Source organism: Pongo abelii, chromosome 6, assembly GCF_028885655.2.
Source record: "Pongo abelii isolate AG06213 chromosome 6, NHGRI_mPonAbe1-v2.0_pri, whole genome shotgun sequence".
NCBI lineage: Eukaryota > Metazoa > Chordata > Mammalia > Primates > Hominidae > Pongo > Pongo abelii.
Window position 1 is genome coordinate 125297457 of NC_071991.2, and position 20734 is coordinate 125318190.

The 20734-nt window shown below is 38.7% G+C and overlaps 1 protein-coding gene across 1 annotated transcript in view; it reads left to right on the plus strand.

Annotated features, from left to right (window-relative positions):
• The window catches only part of SND1 (staphylococcal nuclease and tudor domain containing 1), a 433869-nt gene that overhangs the window by 183187 nt on the left and 229948 nt on the right, over positions 1-20734 (plus strand). The window contains 1 exon segment of the mRNA NM_001135474.1: positions 7838-7938. Within this exon segment, the coding sequence (NP_001128946.1) occupies positions 7838-7938 (101 nt within the window).

The window sequence follows — 20734 nt, forward strand, 5'->3', positions numbered from 1 at the left end:
ATAATATCAGCAATTAACAGAAGACTTAATTATTAACTACAAAAACAGTTATTTCTTAACCTGAGTTTCTCCACCATCCATGCATTAGAATAAACTTCAAACACTAAGGTAAAGAATTCTGGAATCATGTTGACAAATCAGGAATTAATAAAATTCAGCTATTGAATTGGTAGAAGGAACTGAAAAATACCTTCACCAAACTACTGAATAGAATATATTTTACAATAGTACAGACTAAGGGATTTTTCCCCCAGTGTATAAATTTATCCTCACACCTGAAATTCTTTTTTTGAACTAAAAATGTATGTAGCTTATCTTTGTAATCTAGTCAGATAATAGATTTGAAAAAGAAAATGAAGGCTAAATATTTTATTTTTGATACCAGGGTTTTTATATCATATTTTTTTCATATTTGGTTTAAGAATGTTTACAAAGATTCATAAAACATAAGTTCACAGGGAAAAATACAGAGAGAAATCAGAACCACAGATAGGATAGAGGAATGAGGCTAAGACTTGTGCCTTAACTGATACTCTAGGAATGCCCAGTGAGTTTTAAGCATTGCAGTGTGGCTGGTCCAAATTGAGATGTTTGTAAAGTACACCCAGATAGTAAAAATTTAATACAAAAAAAGATCTCAATACTTTTATAATATTTGTTATATATTGACACAATGTTTTAGAAATTTTGCATTAAATAAAAAATCATATTAAAATTAATTTCACTTGTTTCTTTTTAATGTTTCAACATTGCTACTAAGAAAATGTGAACATACACATGTGGGTCTCATTTGTCACTTATTATATTTCCATTACACAGTACTTGCCTAGAAGGAAGTAAGTTTAACATCCTCTCTTGAGAGATGAGCAGTTCCACAAGGGCTAATGTCTGAATTAGCTTGGAGGTAAGCTCAGAGCATGCCCAGAGGCAGGACCAACAGGCTCCTTAGCAATTTGTTTTGAAGCTCTTCCTGTACCTCGATGAATAGGTGATTGATGTGTGTTTTAAAATGTTTAAAAATGTATATCACTTTTATAAGTTTAGAATGATTACATAATATACTTTTAACAGAGAAAAAATATTAAAACTACATTATTTAAATATTAAGGAGCACTTTGTATGGAAGGTCCTGTTGTTATAAATAAATTTTCAGTGCTGCAAAAGAAATAGCACTCGAACATAAACTTAATTTTCTCAGCAAGGCAATTTTTACTTCTATAGAAGGGTGCGACTCCCAGATGGAGCAATGGTGAGAGCACACTTCAACAAGGGAGGGGAACGAGCAGGTAGCCCCTACTGCTATGTTGTTCCCCTGTTGGCTAGGGTTGGACCACACAGTCTAAGCTAATTCTGATTGGCTATTTTAGAGAGAGCAGGGGTACGAGCCGGAGTGGCGGAGTGAGTAGTTTGGTGAAAAGGGCTTACAGAACAGGTGACTCAGGATGATTCAGTTCAGAGCAGGTGACCAGGGATGACTCAAGATGGAGCAGGTGACCAGGGGTGACTCAAAAGATGGAGCAGGTGACCAGGGGAACAGATGTCAACTACTGATTAGAACTGGTGGAAAAGGTTGTTTACTGAAACTAGGGGCGAGGAGAATGAGGAAGTTAAACTTTAAAACGGAGAACAAGGAACAGGGGAGCTGAACATACTGATGCACTGGTTCTTTGGAGAGGATCTCAGAACTCATCGTATTTAGCAATTTACAGGCTAAAAACCTTTGAAGAGAAATTTATTATATCCTACACTGTTAAGCCCAAAGCAAATGGAAACTTGGTTACTATTTGATGTTCACTGTCTTCCTAATTTAGTAAGGCAAGAAGTATCCTGCCCCAAATATCCCTAGTTAACCTATTATTTGAGATGGTTCACAACACTGTGCTTCAATTGTCTTTGGTAAATAAAATATCCAATAACTGGTAGCTGCAAAATTAATCTGTTAAATATCTAAATAAATACTAAATAGTGTATCATTCTTTAAAATAATCCTTACTTAGCTCTAAGTTGGGATGAATATGTATGAAGTACTACATATTTTTGTTTGCTGTGGCTCTTTAAAGAGAAAAGTGTGTTTAATTTAGTCTTCCTGCCTGATGATTTCCAAAGTCTAATGATTTAAATCAACATGTATCTGATTTATGCATGTATGTATTTGTGTATGTGTTTATCTCATGGATACTTATTTAGCACTTAACTCTGTGCCAGACACTGCCCTAAGAAAATTAGTACATGTTTATCTAAAAATAACTGACACTTAGATAGAGCGTACAATGATTCAAGCACTGTTCTAAATGATACATATATATCTTCCTATAGCAGTGAGATACGCACAGTTAATGTGTTAAATGTAAGCAGAGAAGTTAGGTTGCTTATCCAAGTTCACACAGCTCCTTTCTAGAATTGCTGGGAACCAGTCACTGCAGCCTGGCTGTTCTGAAGTGTCCGTGTTCTTATCGAGCCTATGTGAAATATTTTGTTTTATTTGCTTTTGTTTCTAGGCAGCATCAGTGGGACTTAGGCCAGATGGTGTCATCTTTTCCGTATTAGGGGTGTGTAGAGGCTTTCCATAAAGTCTGGAAATTCTGTCATGAGAGGGGTTATAAAGGGGTTATTTTGAGAGGCAAAGTGTTTATTATAGCTCTTTGTGAATTTATGAGTGGCTATGTGGAATAGTGGGTGGGATTATGTGGTGATTATGCCCCAAAGCCTTATGTAACAGCTCTAGTTATATTAAAACTAAGCTCAGGCTACAACCTGGAAATGTGGCTCTGCGGTTGTTTTCCTTCCTACCTCCTCTAACCTTTTATGCTTAGGTAGTTCACTTTTTGGCGTTTTGTTATCATCAGCATCAGTCTGTGAAGTTCTTTGGTGGTTTGATACTGTTCTAGTCACATATTGTATGAAGAATATCCAGAGAGCCTGAGAATTCTGTTGTGTGGCCCATAGCTGTTCTATTCTAAACTATTCCAGACTTTACAAGCAATTAATATATAAGTTTAGTTTGAAGTTACCATCTTAGTTCCTCTGAAGGGTCCCTGAAATTGCTTTCAAGGAAAATTCTATAATCTAATAGACCAAGGTTGCCTGCTACCCTCTTATCTTTGAGAAACTCTTTGAGAAATAAATAATATGACAAAGTATGTATGTTTCATATTTGGCTTGCTTCATCTTTCATGGTTGTTTGCACTAGAGCTTTATCACAGTTTTAAAATATTGCTCCTCCCTCAGTTCCTCCTCCCTATCCCCCACAGTTTAAATAAATATATTTTTACTATATAAAACAGCAGAATGATCGACAGCTTGACAAAATGGTCCTCAGGATGCCCTGCCTTCCCACTTCAGAGGTATCCTTCATAATGTTATGTCTGAAAAGATTCTTGATTATATATTTACTCATGCAACAAACGTTTACTGCATAGTTTCCTACCTTGCAGGCCCGTGCCAGCTCTTTGAGTGAATAAGACATGGTCTCCCCACTCTTGGAGCGTACAGTTGGTGTGTTCCAATACAATGTAGTAAATGTAAGGTAGGAAATACAAAGATTTAAGAAAACAGTATATAGTACCCCATGTCTGACTAAATTATCTTTTAAAATTCTAGAGTGAAATGATGCTCTGATGTTCTAATCTAGTGCTCTCGTTTTTAAGGTCAAGGGAAACTGAGACCCAAAGATGTTACGTGCCTCATTTGTAAGGGAGCTTCAAGTAGCACCAAGCAAGAGCCCAGGGCTCTTTGTGGTCAGTCATTGCTATAAACAGGGATCAGGGTCTGAGTCAGTTATATAGCCCTTGGTCATGTATTCGTAAAATACTTGCATACAAAATATTTCAGGAATATCTTAAAAAGGAGAACCCATCTATATTAATCAGTTTCTTCTCTCATGCCATTTTATACATACTTACCCACAAACACAAAATTCAGGTTATCGTTTATTTAGACGAAGATGTTGCTAAGATTTACAGTGGTTTTAATTGAAGCTGTTAAAACCATGGTTCTTTTTCGATTAACAGGTCAGTGATGAATATCTTGAGATGAAAAATTCCAGGGTAGAGGAAGAGATCTCAGAATCCACAGGGGAGGGACACAAATGCTAATTACACATTGACTTTAATTCCGGATTTGTCATAGCTGCCTGCAGGTGTATATCTTGGCTGTGGGCTATTCTCAGGGCCTCATTTGTATTTCAGATTTTCTTTAATAATGTTGCATCCACAAATAACTGTTTAATCTCTGACTTATTTACAGTTCTCATTCTCTCGATATGGGAAACAATTAATTGGCAGATGAATGTAGTTGTTTCTTTTGGTTATTGAAGATTAAAATTTTTTTGTCTTCCCACTGATTTCCCTGGAAGACAGTTTTGGAACAGCACCTCACTTTGGCCTTCTGGACTGAGAGACACACAGGTGTTCACTTTTGTTTGTTATTCCTCCTATTATTACTCCCACACATGTGGCGTGGTGAATTAGCCCTCTTGATGAATTAGCCCTCTCCCTGGGTTGAGAGCTAATGTTCCTCTGTGCTAAAGAGCTGCTGTCCCACCCCTGTCTGCCTGCTGAGAAGGAGGTTTGGCATTGGGAGGTGCAAGGTAACCTTGAGATAAACTTATTTTTTTTTTAAGCGGTGCTGATTTTTTCCCTAGGTAGTAGATTTGAGGGTTTGAGCTTGTTAGATGGATTGGGTGAAAGCACGAAAGATACATGGACCTCTTTCCTCATTTCCACATATTTATTAACTTCCCAGCGAATGCCCCCAAATTGGACCATACCCTGTGGCCTTGTCCTATTTAAAATGGGCCCTGAGATACTTTACATGGTATAGCCACCTTCGCTGTCTACCTTCTATACACTCGTAATTTTTTGCCATGACTCCAGCTATCTTGTTGTTTTCCTCACCTGCTTCTATAAGCTAGTTGTGAGGCCTTGTCTGAGGAGAGTTCCAGGGTGTATTAGCATCAAGACCACTTCTTCCCTTCCCTGGTTCTGAGTTACTCAGGCCTGTCTGTGTGCAGCCCTCTCATTCCTTGCCCTTTCTTTGGCCTATATTAACTCTGGCCAGCAGCATGCAGGGAAAGTATTAAAAACCTTTTTGTTGGAGGGCACTAGTTGTTCAATCCCCCTGTCTGATCACATTTCTCACATTTTTACTCATTTCCTGAGTTTTAGAGTAGTTGTTAAGACCTTGCAATAATTTAAAGCTAGGTACCTAATTTTAGGAGTCATCTCTATATCTTCTTATTTTCTGTGTTGTTGTGCTATGACCATACTTCTTATAAGAATGATTTACCTTAACCTCAGCCCTTAATTGGCTTGGGCTCTGATATGGCTCCATTCTGCTGCTTCTAAAGCATGATTCAATGGAGTGTTCAAGAGAGTGATCTGACAGTTGGAATTTTGAGGCATCTGTCCTTTTCCAGATTTCCATGTTCATTTTCAAGATGAGTTTTTGAAGAGAAGACAGTTTGAAAGGATTGTAATGGTGCTCACTAGCAGTGTGGCTGAACTCCATGCTTCTGCAGTATGCTGTCTTTAAGCTGATCAGTGAGAGCTGAAGATGTATTTAGAAAAGGGATTCCAGACTTTGGAGATGGCTTCAGTCTCCTTGATCCCCATGCACCTCTTCATTGTGGATTTGTAAACCTTGGTTTTGACCCAAACCAAGCCTACACCTTCATTCTGTAAAGACATGCCCTGTATGTTTGCTACAGGATACCACATGTTTATCTTCAAAGTTTTCATAAAGAAAAAGCATTGTTTAGTGTGTCCATATCCTTTTATTTAGTGTATTCTAGGGTTAAACCATTTTCGCATTTTATGCTTCTAACTTCCTGTCTGCAAAATTAATTCAAAATCTAAGGATTCATCTAGTCCATTCTATCTCCCCCACCTCCACACTGCTTAACTCTCAACTATGTTGGTGTTGGGCTTAATTAGCTGTATCTTTTTGATTTACATACTGTGAAACCAATTCCAAGCATCTTTGTAATTGTTATCTTGTTTGTTCTTTATTTATTTATTTATATTTTTTATTTTTCAGAGAGGTGGGGGGTCTTGCTTTGTTTCCCAGGCTGGTCTTGAACTCCTGGCCTCAAGCAGTTCTTCTACCTGGGCCTCCCAAAGTGCTGCAGTTATGGGAGCAAGCTATTGTGCCCACCTTGTTTGTTTTTCTTAATAACTCTTAATCTGGTCCTTAGGAAGCTATGACAGACAGATTATATGGAGTTTTTCTATGGAGGCAGTTCATATTTTTTTTTTTTTTTTAAAAAAACTTTATTTTATAGAGCATATTTAGGTTGACAGCAAAAATGAACAGAAGGTACAAAAATTTCCTATACATTCCCTAATTCCATACATGTATAGCCTTCCCCATTATCAACATACCCCATTAGAGTGCTGAACCTACACTGACACATTATTGTAACCCAGTAAATACAGGTTCTCAAAGTAGTCTGACCCAGAAGAGGTTAAAGCACTGCTTTATCATAATGTCTAGGAGTCCAACAGGAATGTTGCAAACCTCTTCTCTGTAAAGTAAAATTGCTGTGGGGGCCTATGTGTTTAGTTGTTTGATTTATGTCTTTGGTTATTAGCTTTTTTCTTTCTTTTTAAAATGGACTTTTAGAGCAGTTTTGGATTAACAGGAGAATTGAGCAGAAGTTACAGAGATTTCCCGTATACCTTCTGCCCCCCACACACAATCTTCCACACCAGAGTGGTATATTTATTACAATTGTTGAACCTACCTTAACACATCATTATCACACAAAGTCCATAGGGTTTGTGCTTGGTGTTATATCATCTGTGGGCTTTGATATATGTATAGTGGCATGTTTTCACCATTATAGTGTCATACAGAATAGTTTCATTGTGCTAAAAATTCCCGATTCTCTGCCTATAACTCCTGGCAAAATTCCTCCTCTCCTTCTAACTCCTGGCAACCACTGATATTTTTATTGTCTTTGTAGTTTAACCTTTTCTAGAATGTCGTATAGTTGGAATCATACAGTACGCCTTTTAAAGTGTCTGCTTTCACTTAGTAATATATGTCTAAGCTTCCTCCATGTCTTTTCATGGCTTGATAGCTCATTTCTTTTCATCACTGAATAATATTCTGTCATCTGGATATACCACAATTTATCCATTCACCTACTGAAGGGTATATGGGTTACTTCCACAGTTTGACAGTTATGAACAAAGCCACTGTTAACATCCATGGGCAGGTTTTGTGTAAGCATATTTTCAATTCCTCAAGTAAATTTCAAGGAGCTGTATTCCTGGATCAAATGGTAAGAGTACATGTTCAGTTCTGTAAGAAACCACTAAATTATCTTCCAAAGTGGCTGTATCATTTTGCATTCCTGCCATCAATGAATTAGAGTTCCTATTGCTCCACATCCTTGCCTGCCTTTGGTGTTATCAGTGTTCTGAATTTTGACTATGCTACAACGAGCAGTGGTATCTCATTGTTGTTTAAGTTGGCAATTTTCTAATCACATATAATGTAGAACATCTTTTTCCTGTTCTTATTTGCCACCTGTATGTATTCTTTAGTAAGCTGTTTGGATCTTTTGCATTTTAAAATCAGGTTGTTTTATTATTGTTGAGTTTTAAGAGTTTTTTGTATATTTTAGATAAATGTTCTTTATTAGTTATGTCTTTTGCAAACGTTTTCTCCCAGTCTGTTGCTCAGCTATTTCTTTTAATTGGTTTTTAAAATCTTAGATTCAGAAAACCAAACTGGAGTGAGCTGATCTTTCACAGTTGAGCAGGCACATGTGGCTGCTAGTGAGCTATGTTGCAGACTCTCCACCCTAACTGCCTTGATTCTTTGTTTCCAGGTCAATGTGACGGTGGACTACATTAGACCAGCCAGCCCAGCCACAGAGACAGTGCCTGCCTTTTCAGAGCGTACCTGTGCCACTGTCACCATTGGAGGAATGTGAGTGTTCTGGCTGGCAGGGACTCAGCTGTCATCTCAAGTAGCTAAGAGTTCTTTGCTCATTTGAGTCTTTCCTTCCTTTCACTCTGCTTTGCTTTCTCCTGCTCTTAACTCAGTGGTTTATAATTATGTGCCTGTGTAGCAGTTTATATTTGTAAGTACTTTATAATCACTCATTAGCTAATCGTATACTTTCATTATTGTTGTTATTTAAGATTTATTGGGCTCTGTGTGCCTGGCACGATGAAGTACACATCATTACTATTAATAATGCCATTTATTGAGTATCAAGCAGGCCCTAGATACTGTCCAAAATGGTCTCTGCATATTGGTTTAGGAAGTCTAGGTATAGAATAGCAGGTAACAAGGAGGGAAGAAGAGGAGAGGTTAATTGGACATTTTCTTTTATGTAATCAGTAGATGATGAGGTCATCCTATTCTGCTGTACTGGCTGTAACCTGGTTAGATTCCAAGGTCTGTTGGCAGCCAGGCTGAGGAAGAGTCTTTCAGGGGAGGTATCTGATAGAGGAAGGAGGAAGCCTGCTGGGCCCTGCTTCCACAGTAAATATTTTAACAGTCAGCCAGTCCCCAATAGCAATTCTTACTTTGCATAAAATATACCAGTATCGTAATTTTCTCCTTTTCTGTTTAACAATCTTATATGCTATTTGCTACGAAACTGTTATTTTTCATTTCTTTTAAGGGGGCATATTGATGGGGAAGAAAATAATAGGTTTGTCATCAAAACAAGGATTGTGTTACTGAAAGTACAGTGAAGCCACTTAGGAGAAGTACCTCCAAGCTATGGCAGGCCTCTGAAAGGAATAAGCACCTTGTAGCTGCTTAGCTTCATGAAAGTCTCCTAACAGGAGCCTCTTTCACCTCATTCGTGCTTTCACATTTGGAAATGACTATTTTTAGCCACTGCTACTGATCCTGTATTTATTAATATTGTTAATGTTCACACAACAATTGGAGGTTTCATCTTTGCCAGGAGGTGCTCAGTATAGGCATTTGATGTTTACCTTCACACTATCACAGGTTTTGTTAGAAGCAGGTTCTTGACAAATCAAGTAATATTTTTGAACTGGGAAAAACTAGGACATATTTTGGTCATTCTTCTATCTGTATAAATTACAATAGTTATTTGTTACCAATTTGTCCCACTTCTTAGGAGTCAGTTGTATGCTTCCCTATTGTAGAGACCTGGAATCTTAGTATTCTATCTAAATATTTTTATTGCCACAGAAAGCCATCTCCATAGATACTGCTGCTTTTAAGTACTGGTGAAAACAACTTCACTGTTGTACAAAACCACGTGTCTTTATTTTTGGCAGGTGGCCTCCACCAGTATTTAACATTCTATTAGAATGGATTATCTCCTTTAGTTACCACTGAAGAATATTTAAAAAATAAGTTTACTCTGCTTAAAATGAGATATTCAGGGAGTATTTTATAGCAATCTTTTTATTTTTAAGACAATTTGAGACAGATAATTTAAAACACATTACAGGGCAGAGTGTTGTGGCCATGCTTTGTGCCTTAAAACCTTGAGGTTTCCACTGTGTTTATACTGGCTTTGACAGAGATTACTCTTTCAGCCTTCCTCTCTGCAAATGTGTGGTAGCTGTCTGTTCTAGTCTGGGTTTCTATTACATTCTTGAGTCCTTGTAAGAAGGTGTCAACTCTGTTGGCTGTTTAACAACACAGGTTGGTTGGTCTTAATTGACAACCTACAATATCTATACTCCAGGTTTGTGCCAGAGATAATGAACTTGAATTTTCTGCTTCCCAGTTCTTGTAATTGGATTGTATGAAATATTCTTTTTTTTGTGATTTACCAAAGTAAATTTTTTAGAAGTTTAGAAGCATGTACAAGTTTAGAAGAATTTTACAAGTACTCTTCTAGATACTTAAATCGTTTCCTTGGATTAGACCAGCCTGGCAGGTACCTGGAAAGCATTATGAGTTTCTTCATAGGGTTTTTCATCCTGAACTATGCTTTGTGGTTAAATGGGTAGGCTGCAAACAGTAGAAATGTAAGGAATTTACTGATACTGAAACCATCCTTCATTAGACTGTTGTGTCCCTAAAGATAGGGAATTTTGTGTCTTATTCCCTGTTGTAGCCCTAGTATCTAGCATATGGTAGGAAATCAATGAATTTGTTGAGTGATTTGTTAACTTTATTGCAAACTCTTCCTTTATGAAGCATAACTTGGATGTTAGTAGCATTTAAGGCATGACCACAGGTTTGTTTTTAGCTAATCAGTACTGTAAAACTTATAACTGATAATTTTATTCTGTTTTTTATTTTTCTTTATCAGACAGCCCCCGGAATCACAGCAGATTCAGAGAGACTCCCAGATAATTTTATTCTTTTATTTGATGATTGGAAGCTCACTGCCAAAGAGAGGCCATCTCTAGCAAATAGACCTAGCTGCACACTTTCTGTGTTCTAATCTTAGTCACCACTTCTGTTTATTTTCCTTTTACCTTGCTTTTGTTTTTATTTATCCTTTTTTTTCTGAATTTTCTATACTTTAAAAAATCTTGGCCAGGAGCAGTGGCTCACGCCTGTAATCCCAGCACTTTGGGAGGCCGAGGCGGTTGGATCACCTGAGATCAGGAGTTTGAGAGCAGCCTGACCAACATGGTGAAACCTCGTCTCTACTAAAAATACAAAAAAAAAAAATAGCTGAGTATGGTGGCAGGCGCCTGTAATCTTAGCTACTTGGGAGGCTGAGGCATGAGAATTGCTTGAACCCCGGAGGCGGGAGTTGCAGTGAGCCGAGATCGTGCCACTGCACTCCAGCCTGGGCAATAGAGTGAGACTTTGTCTCAAAAAACAAACAAACAAAAAAACTCCATTAATATTATAGAAAAGTTGAGGTATTGATAATTAAGAATCTCCAAATACTTAGCTTATTTTCAGAATTAAGTTATACTACTAAGAGCCTTTTATCTTACTTAATGGTGATTTATAAACACTAGCCAGAGAAGAGGCTTTTTAAAAAACACTACATCTTAAATATTTTATTTTCATTTTAAACATAAAAATGTGTACATATTTTTAAATCTTTGCTGTCTGGGCAGCATGGACCACCTATTTGATATCTTGTTGAATTACATAACTTCCTGTTTGAAATGAGGACTTGAAAAACACTAATTATAGAACCTTATATTTTTGTGATTTACATCCCCCTCATCTGTTACAGTTGTCCCACACATATTTATTTTGCAGCTACTTTAAAGCCTTTCCTCTTTATTAAATTTTTTAAAGCATGTGTTATCGAGCAATGGGCTCACTGCCCGAAGTGCCTAGATGCCAATAATATGGCACTGGTTTTTGGGAAAAGAAAGGGCTTTATTGTGAGGTCAACTGGCAAGGAGACAGGAGGCAGGACTCAATTCTGTCTTCCCAGTCTGGGTGTTAGGTCAAACTTTTATGGGTTACGGAGGGGAATTTGGTGTGCAGAAGTGCTGGGAGGTCAGGTTTAACTGGAGGACTTTAAACTTGGCCATTTAAGATAGGGTATGAAATGGTGCATTTCAGCACCAGATCTTTCTAGATAACTGACCCTTTACTTCTAAAAGGATTCTGGTACTCAGGTTTTGGTCTTGTCCTGGCCTTCTTGTTTCCACAGGGAGGAAACATTGGTTCTGAGTGTTATAGAAGGTAAAACCTTTTTCTGTTGCACATGCCCTGTCTCTATGATTTGCAATTTATGCTCTGCTGCATCTGCAAGACAACTTAAACAATGCTTGAACAATAGAGTTGAACTGGGTTGAGCTGCCCCTGTGGTTACACATGCGAGTGTTTTAGTAAATACACACTCTTTGTGTGCCTGTATTTCAATATTTAATGAAGTATGTAATTAAAACAACAAGCACAACCAGTGTAAACTAGATTTGGGGACAAAAACAAATGGCTCGTCTGGTTGGGACAGAAGTGCTCAGGTGTTGTACAGTGGCTCTCAGTGACTCTCACTGGCATCTGCCAGTACCCTATGCCGAGGACATAGAATGTGCAAGTCAGTTAAGGGAAGGGTTAGTAATGAGAGTTTCTATGGCTTGCATAGCCTCTGAAAAGTGCACACTGTTCAGTCTTGAAGAAATGTGAAATTAAGAAGAAATCTTATCTAAATTATGTTTGTTGTAATCTGTGGGCTTTTATACCTACATTTAGGCCTTCACAGCACCTAGTGGCTTTCCTGTTATTAAAGAGAACAGCAGACTTCTGTAACTACAGAAGAGCTTCTCTGAAACTAGTGATTTTAGGGGACTGAGAAGAAAGAGGCAGATGAGATGGTGTCTCTTAAAGGGTTATTTCAAAGCCAAAGTTTAGATGCATTTCACATGCAGAGAGTGTGAGTTGTCTGTATCTTCTATAGGGTTTAGTCTAATCCTTTTTTCCTCTCAATGTATGGGAAGGAGTCGCATCACAGGATGCTGGCAGGGCCTTGCTGGTGTGACATAGGCTTCAGCTTCCTATCTCTTCCCCCTGGGGAATCAGTGAAAACAAGGTTCATCATTCCTCTAATAGATTAAAATTTTTTTCTTGATTAACTTCACTGTGGAGTTGGCAAGAGTTGTTATCTGTTAATCAAAACTGTTTAAATAAAAAATAAAAAGATCAAACTTTAAGTCTTTTCTCATTCTCTGGTTCCTGGGTTGGGAATTAGCTGATCGTTTTAGGCCTGGTTTGTGACATGAAGCTGTCAAGATGGTGGTTCCTGTTAATTACTTTTTATTGTATTTAAGACACTTAAATAACTCTTCTTGTGATTTAGTCGTCTATGTAATTAGCTGCAGTGATTAAAATCTCCTTCTTTCGTTCTTGCCAGAGCCTTCTTGAAGAGTGAGATTTTCTGAGGTGACCTTTCCCTGTGCTGGACTTCCCAATTACTTTGAGCTCCAATTTGGCAAACCCTTAGAATCTATTAATTCCTTGCTCATGCCTTTCTGCATATCACATTTTCAAAGAAAAGTGTTAGAAGAAAATGTGTTCACATTTAGAAAGGGACATCTACAAAATATAACTAGGGTAAGCCGCACAGATACACACACTCATTCTTACCACCACCTCACCCCTCATCCATGGAAAACTGTCACATATCCAGAAGATACAGTCACTAAGGCACTTCCCTATTGTTTCCCATTATGTGAAGTATTTAAGGATGATAGGAAACAATACACATGGCCCATTTTGTGAAAGTTAAAGAATGGCACAGAGATGGAACCTTGAAAGGTGAGCAACTGAAAATTCCTGTTTATTTTCTGCACAAGATCACATCTTTTTAGACAGGTGACTTTGTTTTTTCTGTTTATTTTTCTCATATTTTCCTTCTGTTGCTTCCCTGCATTGCTCTTCTTTCTTGATGCATGCATCACCACTGCCACCTGCCTTGATGGCTGTCAGAGCAGGAGACCTTGCTACCAGAGGTACTTTCCAAGTTCTGTGGGGGCTTGGGACATCTTAGATAACTCTTTCCCATGCAGCAGTTTCAAGGCCATCTTTATGAATATCCTTTCTGTTTAGAGTCTTCGTGGATAGCGCTTACCTTTATTGTATTTGTATGAACCAGACTATTAAATTTGCAAAGAATAAGACTGCCCTTGCTTTTGCTTTTTCTTTGGTTCTAATTTGCAGGGATACTTTTTTTCTCCCAGCTGTTCTGTTACTGACTGAACCATTAGGTTAGGTCTTATCCTTACTCCACTAGAATAATCCTTTTTTAATCCTAGTTTGGTTTTTCTCAGTCACAGTAGGAATAAGTGTCGTACAGCCCCCAGCTTTTCTGATTACAGTTCTATAGCTTTGAGGTATTTCACTGTCAGCCAAACCTCCTATCTCTCAGAGTTTTCAATTCTTAAAACACATTACTAATATCTGACTTTCAAGCTACACTTGGGCAAAAGCAGCCTCTTGAATCGCTCTTTTCTGGCCTAGTCATCTTACCCAGAGAGGCCCACAACATCCTGAAGTTCCTTTTCAGCACTTGAGAAAGTATGGTTACAGTGTTAATAATGGCAGTGGCTCTGCCGGGAGGTAGGGTCTGCATTATAGCCAACCCTTTTCCACAGATTGATGACTTACACTTTATCATAGTCAATGAAAAAAACTGCTGAGCCCCCTTCCTGCCCTGCTTTGAAGGAACACAAGACACTAGAATGAGGGTTGTTGTTTTTTTCCACTTAAATCAGTAACAAACCACTAACCAACTCAACCTAAACCTTCCGCCTTCCCAAAAAGAGCAGTTTAGATTGTTTTCTGGAAGTCATAGGCTGCTGGGTTAATATAATTGTGCTGCTTCTCCTGTGTTGAGTAGTGAAAGTGTGCCTATCCATTCTGAGGACATCAGAAACCTGTGTGGCATTTAGTTAACAATACTTGAGAAAGACGTAGTTGAATAACTAGGCCTGTCCTCTGCCAGCTCAAGCATAGCAATCATTTTAAGACACTTGTCCCATAAAACAGTATAAGAAGGAACTTGGCTGTTGCACAGGGTTCAGGATTACAGTCAGGAAAATATTGTTGAGTTTCAGACAAATCTGTCTCTTTTGTTCAGATATTTTGTGGCTGGCTATCTATGGCAACCTCATACTGCCAAGTCTTATTTCCTTAAAAATGTGGTTTCAGATTACTTTATTACCGTCATTTCTAGATGGAAGTTCAATTTAGCTTTTCATAATGGCACCCTTGAATCCTACAAATAAGCAAAATCCTTTACTGAAGTATGTGGGAGCTTCTTCTTTTCCCCTTTTTGCTTTTTATACTATCAGTTGAGTCGAGTGCCAAGCTGTGGATGGATGACTTGAGTATTTACTGCACTGATCCTTGGGAAACTCTCCCTTGTCAGTTTCCCAAAGCATACCATGGAGACCCCAGGAGAGAGTAAGGCTTTTCTCCAAATCTGTTTATGTTGTAACTTTTGCTTCATGTCTCATTGTAATGTTTCTCTAAATATTTTAAAGCTTCCTTTGTTTTTTTTGTTCTATATTCGAGGAGATGTCTTCAACTTGATCTTTCAGGTTATATGCTTAGCCAGACAGCTGGCCAGTCATGCATATTGACTTATTTTCATTCATCCACTCTTGTTTATTTATTCATATCACTTATTCATTTAGCCACTCACTCATTAGTTCATTTATCAAGTATTAGTGGAATGCTTGGTATGTACTAAGGGCTGTGTTAGGCATCATGAATATATTGGTAATTCTAAAACTGAAATTATTTCTATGCTTATAAAATTTACAGACTGTTCTTTTAATCTAGCCCATTTTATTGATTTTTCTTTCAGCATTTATATTTAAATTTTTGTTCTTTAATTGTTCTGTCTTAATAGCACCCTGTTCTTAGTTTATGAATACAATTTGTCTCTAATATCTCTGAGAACATTTAAAAGTAAAAGAAATAACACACTTGGCTGGGTGCGGTGGCTCATGTCTGTAATCCCAGCACTTAAGGAGGTGGAGGTGGATGGATCACTTCAGCCCAGGAGTTCGAATCCAGCCTGGGCAACATGGCGAAACCCCTGTCTCAATTAAAAATACAAAAAAATTAGCTGAGTGTAGTGATGCATGTCTGTTATCTCAGCTATTCGGAAGGCTGAGGCATGAGAATCACTTGAACCCTGGAGATGGAGGTTGCAGTGAGCCGAGATTGTGCCACTGCACTCCAGCCTGGGTGGTAGAGCAAGACTCGGTCTCAAAAAAAAAAAAAAAAAAAAAAAAAAGGCTGGGCAAGATGGCTCGCGTCTGTAATCCCAGCACTTTGGGAGGCTGAGGCAGGCAGATCACTTGAGGCCAGGAGTTCAGACCAGCCTAGCCAATATGATGAAACCCCAACTCTACTAAAAATAGGAAAATTAGCAGGGTGTGGGCACCTATAATCTCAGCTACTTGGGAAGCTGAGGCAGGAGAATCGCTTGAACCCTGGAGGCAGAGGTTGCTGTGAGCCGAGACCGCACCACTGTACTCCGTCCAGCCTGGGTGACAAAGTGAGACTCCCTCTAAAAAAAAAAAAAAGAAAAGAGAAAAAGAAAAAGAAAGCTGGGTGCAGTGGCTCACGCCTGTAATCCGAGCACTTTGGGAGGCTGAGGCGGGTGCATCACCTGAGGTCAGGAGTTCAAGACCAGCCTGCCCAACATGGTGAAACTTCATCTCTACTAAAAAATACAAAAATTAGCTGGGTGTGGTGGCGCACGCCTATAGTCCCAGCTGCTCGAGAGGTTGAGGCAGTATAATCACTCAAACCTAGGAGGCGGAGGTTGCAGTGAGCTGAGAACACGCCGCTGCATTCTAGCCTGGGCGACAGAGCGAGACTTGGTCTCAAAAAAAAAAAAAAAAAAAAAAAAAAAAATGAAATAACACCTTCTTCTGTTGTTTGAATTATCTGTTTCCTCTTAGATTAAATGTTGTCTTTATTTTGTTCCTTTTCTTTGATAAATCCTTAAATATTTGTAAACTTTCATCTGCATTTATGAAGGAACAACTTTACTATTTGGGGTAGGCATGGCGTTTCTCTGCAGTTACGTAGTTCTAATTCTCTTGGACAGCTTCGTCACAAAAGCGAGTAGGGAGGCAGGTAGTATCAGAGGCAGGCTTCCTTGAAGGCTGCCCGAAAGTATCTGGTCCTGCAGCAGAGAGGAAGCAAGCAAATTATAGACCCCACTGAAATTGTCGAGGGAAAGAGGCTCTCTGATAGAGAGCTTTCATGTGTTTTCCAGGATTGTTTTGCAAGTGGGGGCTCGGGGTTGACTGGGATATGCTTTGCAGAAGCTGTCTCAAGTGCTGTGGCCACACATCCATCTAAACTTCTTCCCGTGTTGAATTAAGGGACAGCTTTAGTAGTATATAGATAGAGACTTTTAAAGAAAAATCTGAGTATCTAATGTTGAGAAATCTGCAACAGTAACTTCCTTTAGTGTAAGTGTGACTATTCTGTGGCTTTGAGAACTTTAATGCTTTCCACCACGTTACAGGTAAGCTTGGTAGCAAGCTACAAGGGTAATTGGAAGAGCTGTGAAGACATCCTTTAGTATTAAAACAGCAATGAATTTGCTGTTAATGGGTTAATGAATGGTCTCTGTTAGAAGCAAAGTCCTCTAGCACCTCCTCTAGAAGAGGAGAAGGCATGAGGGCCCAGGGTTTAATGCTGCCGTGCTGGTAGAGATTTTACTGGGCTTGTATTTTTATTAGGCTTGTTTTTACTAGTGCCTGGGCTTCGAAGTTCCATAGGGTTTACTTAAGTGATCTGCCCATAACCCTATTTTTCTCACAAGCCCTTTTTATTTAAGGTTTTCTGTGCAGTTTTGTGGTAAATATATGATACCAGTTATACCTGTACTTTTGCCAGGTATCAAAACCTTTGCTCCTAGCTACTCTGTGGGCATCACAGGGAAGTGGAGGAGATTTTGGCTGGCTGGCCATGCTCTTCTGAGTGTGATTTCTAATTAATTACTGCGATGATGACCCTAAAGCCTACTCACTGTGGTGCTTTGTATTTATTGATAAAGGCCCTTGGAGTGCTCTTACTTCTTACTATTTGTGCTACCATTTCTCCACTAGTCTGACCCCATCTGCTTTCTGCCTTTCAGGGTTTGCAAACTTTCTGATGTGCTGCTAACACACGTTCTTGTTTTCTAGCATCATTAGGGCTTTGTTTGTTTTTTGTTTTGTTTTGTTTTGAGACAGAGTCTCACTCTGTTGCCCAGGCTGGAGTGCAGGGGTGTGATCTCAGCTCACTGCAACCTCTGCCTCCTAGGTTCAAGCGATTCTCTTGCTGAGTTCAGCCTCCCAAGTAGCTGGGATTACAGGCGCCCGCCACCACGCCTGGCTAATTTTTGCATTTTTAGTAGAGATGGGGTTTTGCCATGTTGGCCAGGCTGGTCTTGAACTCCTGACCTTAAGTGATCTGCCTGCCTTGCCTCCCAAAGTGCTGGGATTACAGGTGTGAGCCACCACTCCAGCCAGGGCTTTATTCTTTTCCATATCTGTCTTTCTCTTATTTCATGGGGACCTTGTAAAGGATGGTGTTTGGACATAAGTTCTCAGTAGATCTTGCTGACCTCCTACTAGCATTCTCTTTATTTATTTATTTATTTATTTATTTAGAATAGTGCCATTGATGTGATAAGGAGAGGGGGCATTTGACGTGGTTACCAATAAGCATTATTTATTTATTTATTTATTTATTTATTTATTTATTTGGAATAGTGTCATTGATGTGATAAGGAGAGGGGGCATTTGACATGGTTACCAATAAGCATAACTTCTGGGTCTTTTCTATGCCATTTCTCACCCCCTTCTCTTTATAATTCCTGTGGTCAGCACAGCACTAAGTGTTAAGAGGAATAGGAATGGAGTTTTTATAGTTGTAACTCACAGTAGTGATTCTGCTTAAAAGGGATTTGCTCCCTTTCGTTCTGAGTGATCTTTTAAAAAGTAATAAAAATCATAGTAACATTTTCAAAAGAAAATAGGGTGAAATTGCCTGTTATTTCATCCTGCTAATATAATAGCTCCTATTTTGGGGGTACTTCTTTTGAGTGCTGAGTGCTTTTTTTTTTTTTTTAAGAATATAAAATTTAGAAGCAGAAAAACTTGGACCACTTGGCATAAGGTTGAGATGAAGTCTAAGGCAAACTATTGTTGATATTAAGATTCCATGGAATTTTCTTTTGAGACAAGGTCTCACTCTCAGCCATGCTGGAGTGCTGTGGTGCAATCATGGCTCACTGCAGCCTCAATCTCTGTGGGCTCAGGTGATCCTCCCACCTCAGCCTCCCAAGTAGCTAGGACCACAGCTGAATGCCACCCTGCCTGGCTGATTTTTGTAGAGACCGAGGTTTAGCCATGTTGCTCAGGCTGGTCTCGAACTCCTGGGCTCAAGCAATTCTCCCACCTTGGCCTCCCAAAGTGCTGGGATTATATCATGAGCCACTGCACTGGCCTGGGTATTTTTTTAAATGTAGAGTTTGGAAGTAAATAGGTCTGAGGTAAAAAACTCAGCTCTACTATTAGATACTGTGTAATCATGGGCCTTAGTTTTTTTTTTGTTTTTTTGTTTTTCCAGCTGTAGGTTAGAGATAATGGTATACCTCATAAGGATATTGTGAGGATTATAGGTGATACTGCATTTTAAATGTTTAGCATAGTGACTAAGACATAACAATCAAATACTTAAGTGAGCCCTAAGCCCTCCAGAGGGGAGCTGCTCACCATTGACCTAATTTTAAAACTTAATAGTTTCTTCCATCTTTCTCTGTCCTCTTTCCCACTTCTCTCTCACATGTCCAGCTATTTCTTTAAGCTCAAACTTGATTTTATATTCTGTTCTCTTTTTCTTCATCACACTCCCTGTGGCCAACTCATCCACTAATGTTATTGCTACCCAACAGATTCTTTTAAGGATGAATTTAGTAAGTAGTAGCTACCCAAGGTTTAATTTACAAAACAAAACAAAATGCCTCATTGGATTATGGTTGAGGACTCTGTGGTACTAGGGCATTTTATTGTTCCATTGGAGGCACTTTGGTTTGTATTAGTCTCCTCACATCACTTTTTCAGTTTTCATGATGGCGAATTGCATTCATTTTCCCCCTAAGTATTGAATGTATACTGTTTCCTTAAGACAGTAATGATTGATAAGTACTTGGATACAGGTAGAAGTCATGGATATGCATGAGTAATGCTTAATGTTTCAGGAAGCTTAACACATATTTACCATTTAGTAGGCACACAATTTATTCTTTAATAAAAACTGTATATTGGATACCTTTCAAATCAAGAGGTGTGCTAGCCAGCTACTTCCCTGGGTATGCTTGCTCTAACTAGTAAGCTAGCTATCTACTTTACCTATTTATCTGAGGTGATGAAAAGGCACAGGGCTACCAAATTAGTGTTTTCGGAAATATTTTTACTCTACCCCCACCTGAAAAGGCTTACTCAAAGCCGTAGTCCATGGAGCTTTTAGAATGGCCCTTCCTGCTGTGATGCCTTAGTTAATTTTTCTGCCTTTAGTGAAAATGTGTTTTAAACAGGGAAACAAAAGGAACTTGGAAGGATTTAGCAAATATTGCGATCTTGGAGGTGAGTATGTATGGTAGGATTGGGAGATGTTTAAGAGCATTAGCTTCATAAAGGGAGGTGGACTGCCTTCTATCAGATTTCCATTGTTGCTTTTACATGGAGTCTTCTGACTTTCTAATATATCTGCTTACATATAAACTGGGATTCAGCAGACTGTTGCTTTATCTATTGTTTTTAAAATGTGGTTTATAAGCCATCACGCATTAGGTCAGTAGCAGTGGGAACTATATTACAGTTCTCATACCATCCCTCTTCCTTCCCAATGAAAAAGGGATCACTTTGGCATTGACCACAAAATCACCTTTTCTTTTTTTTACACCAAGAAGCAACTAAACAATTCATTTATTCCTGTCACCACTTTTTCAGAAATTTCCCTCTGAAATGTTTATAGTGCTTCTTGTGTCACTTAGCACCCTCTGCAGCTGTGGAAACATCAGATCATTGAGTGAAGGTTGACCACAGAGTCTTTGTAGTGGCTTACTGTCTTTCAAAGCAAGGAAGCAAAAATACCCCTTCCTTTCCAAAGAGAAGGAGAGAATTTCAAAGCCCTTAAACTTTTGCTGGTCTTATTTATTGCTTGTACTAGAACTATGAATCATTAAGTTAAAAAATATTCTGGTTTCCAATGCTTAGGAAAAATGTCAACACTTTTTTTTTTTTTGAGATGGAGTCTCACTCTTTCTCCCAGGCCAGAGTGCAGT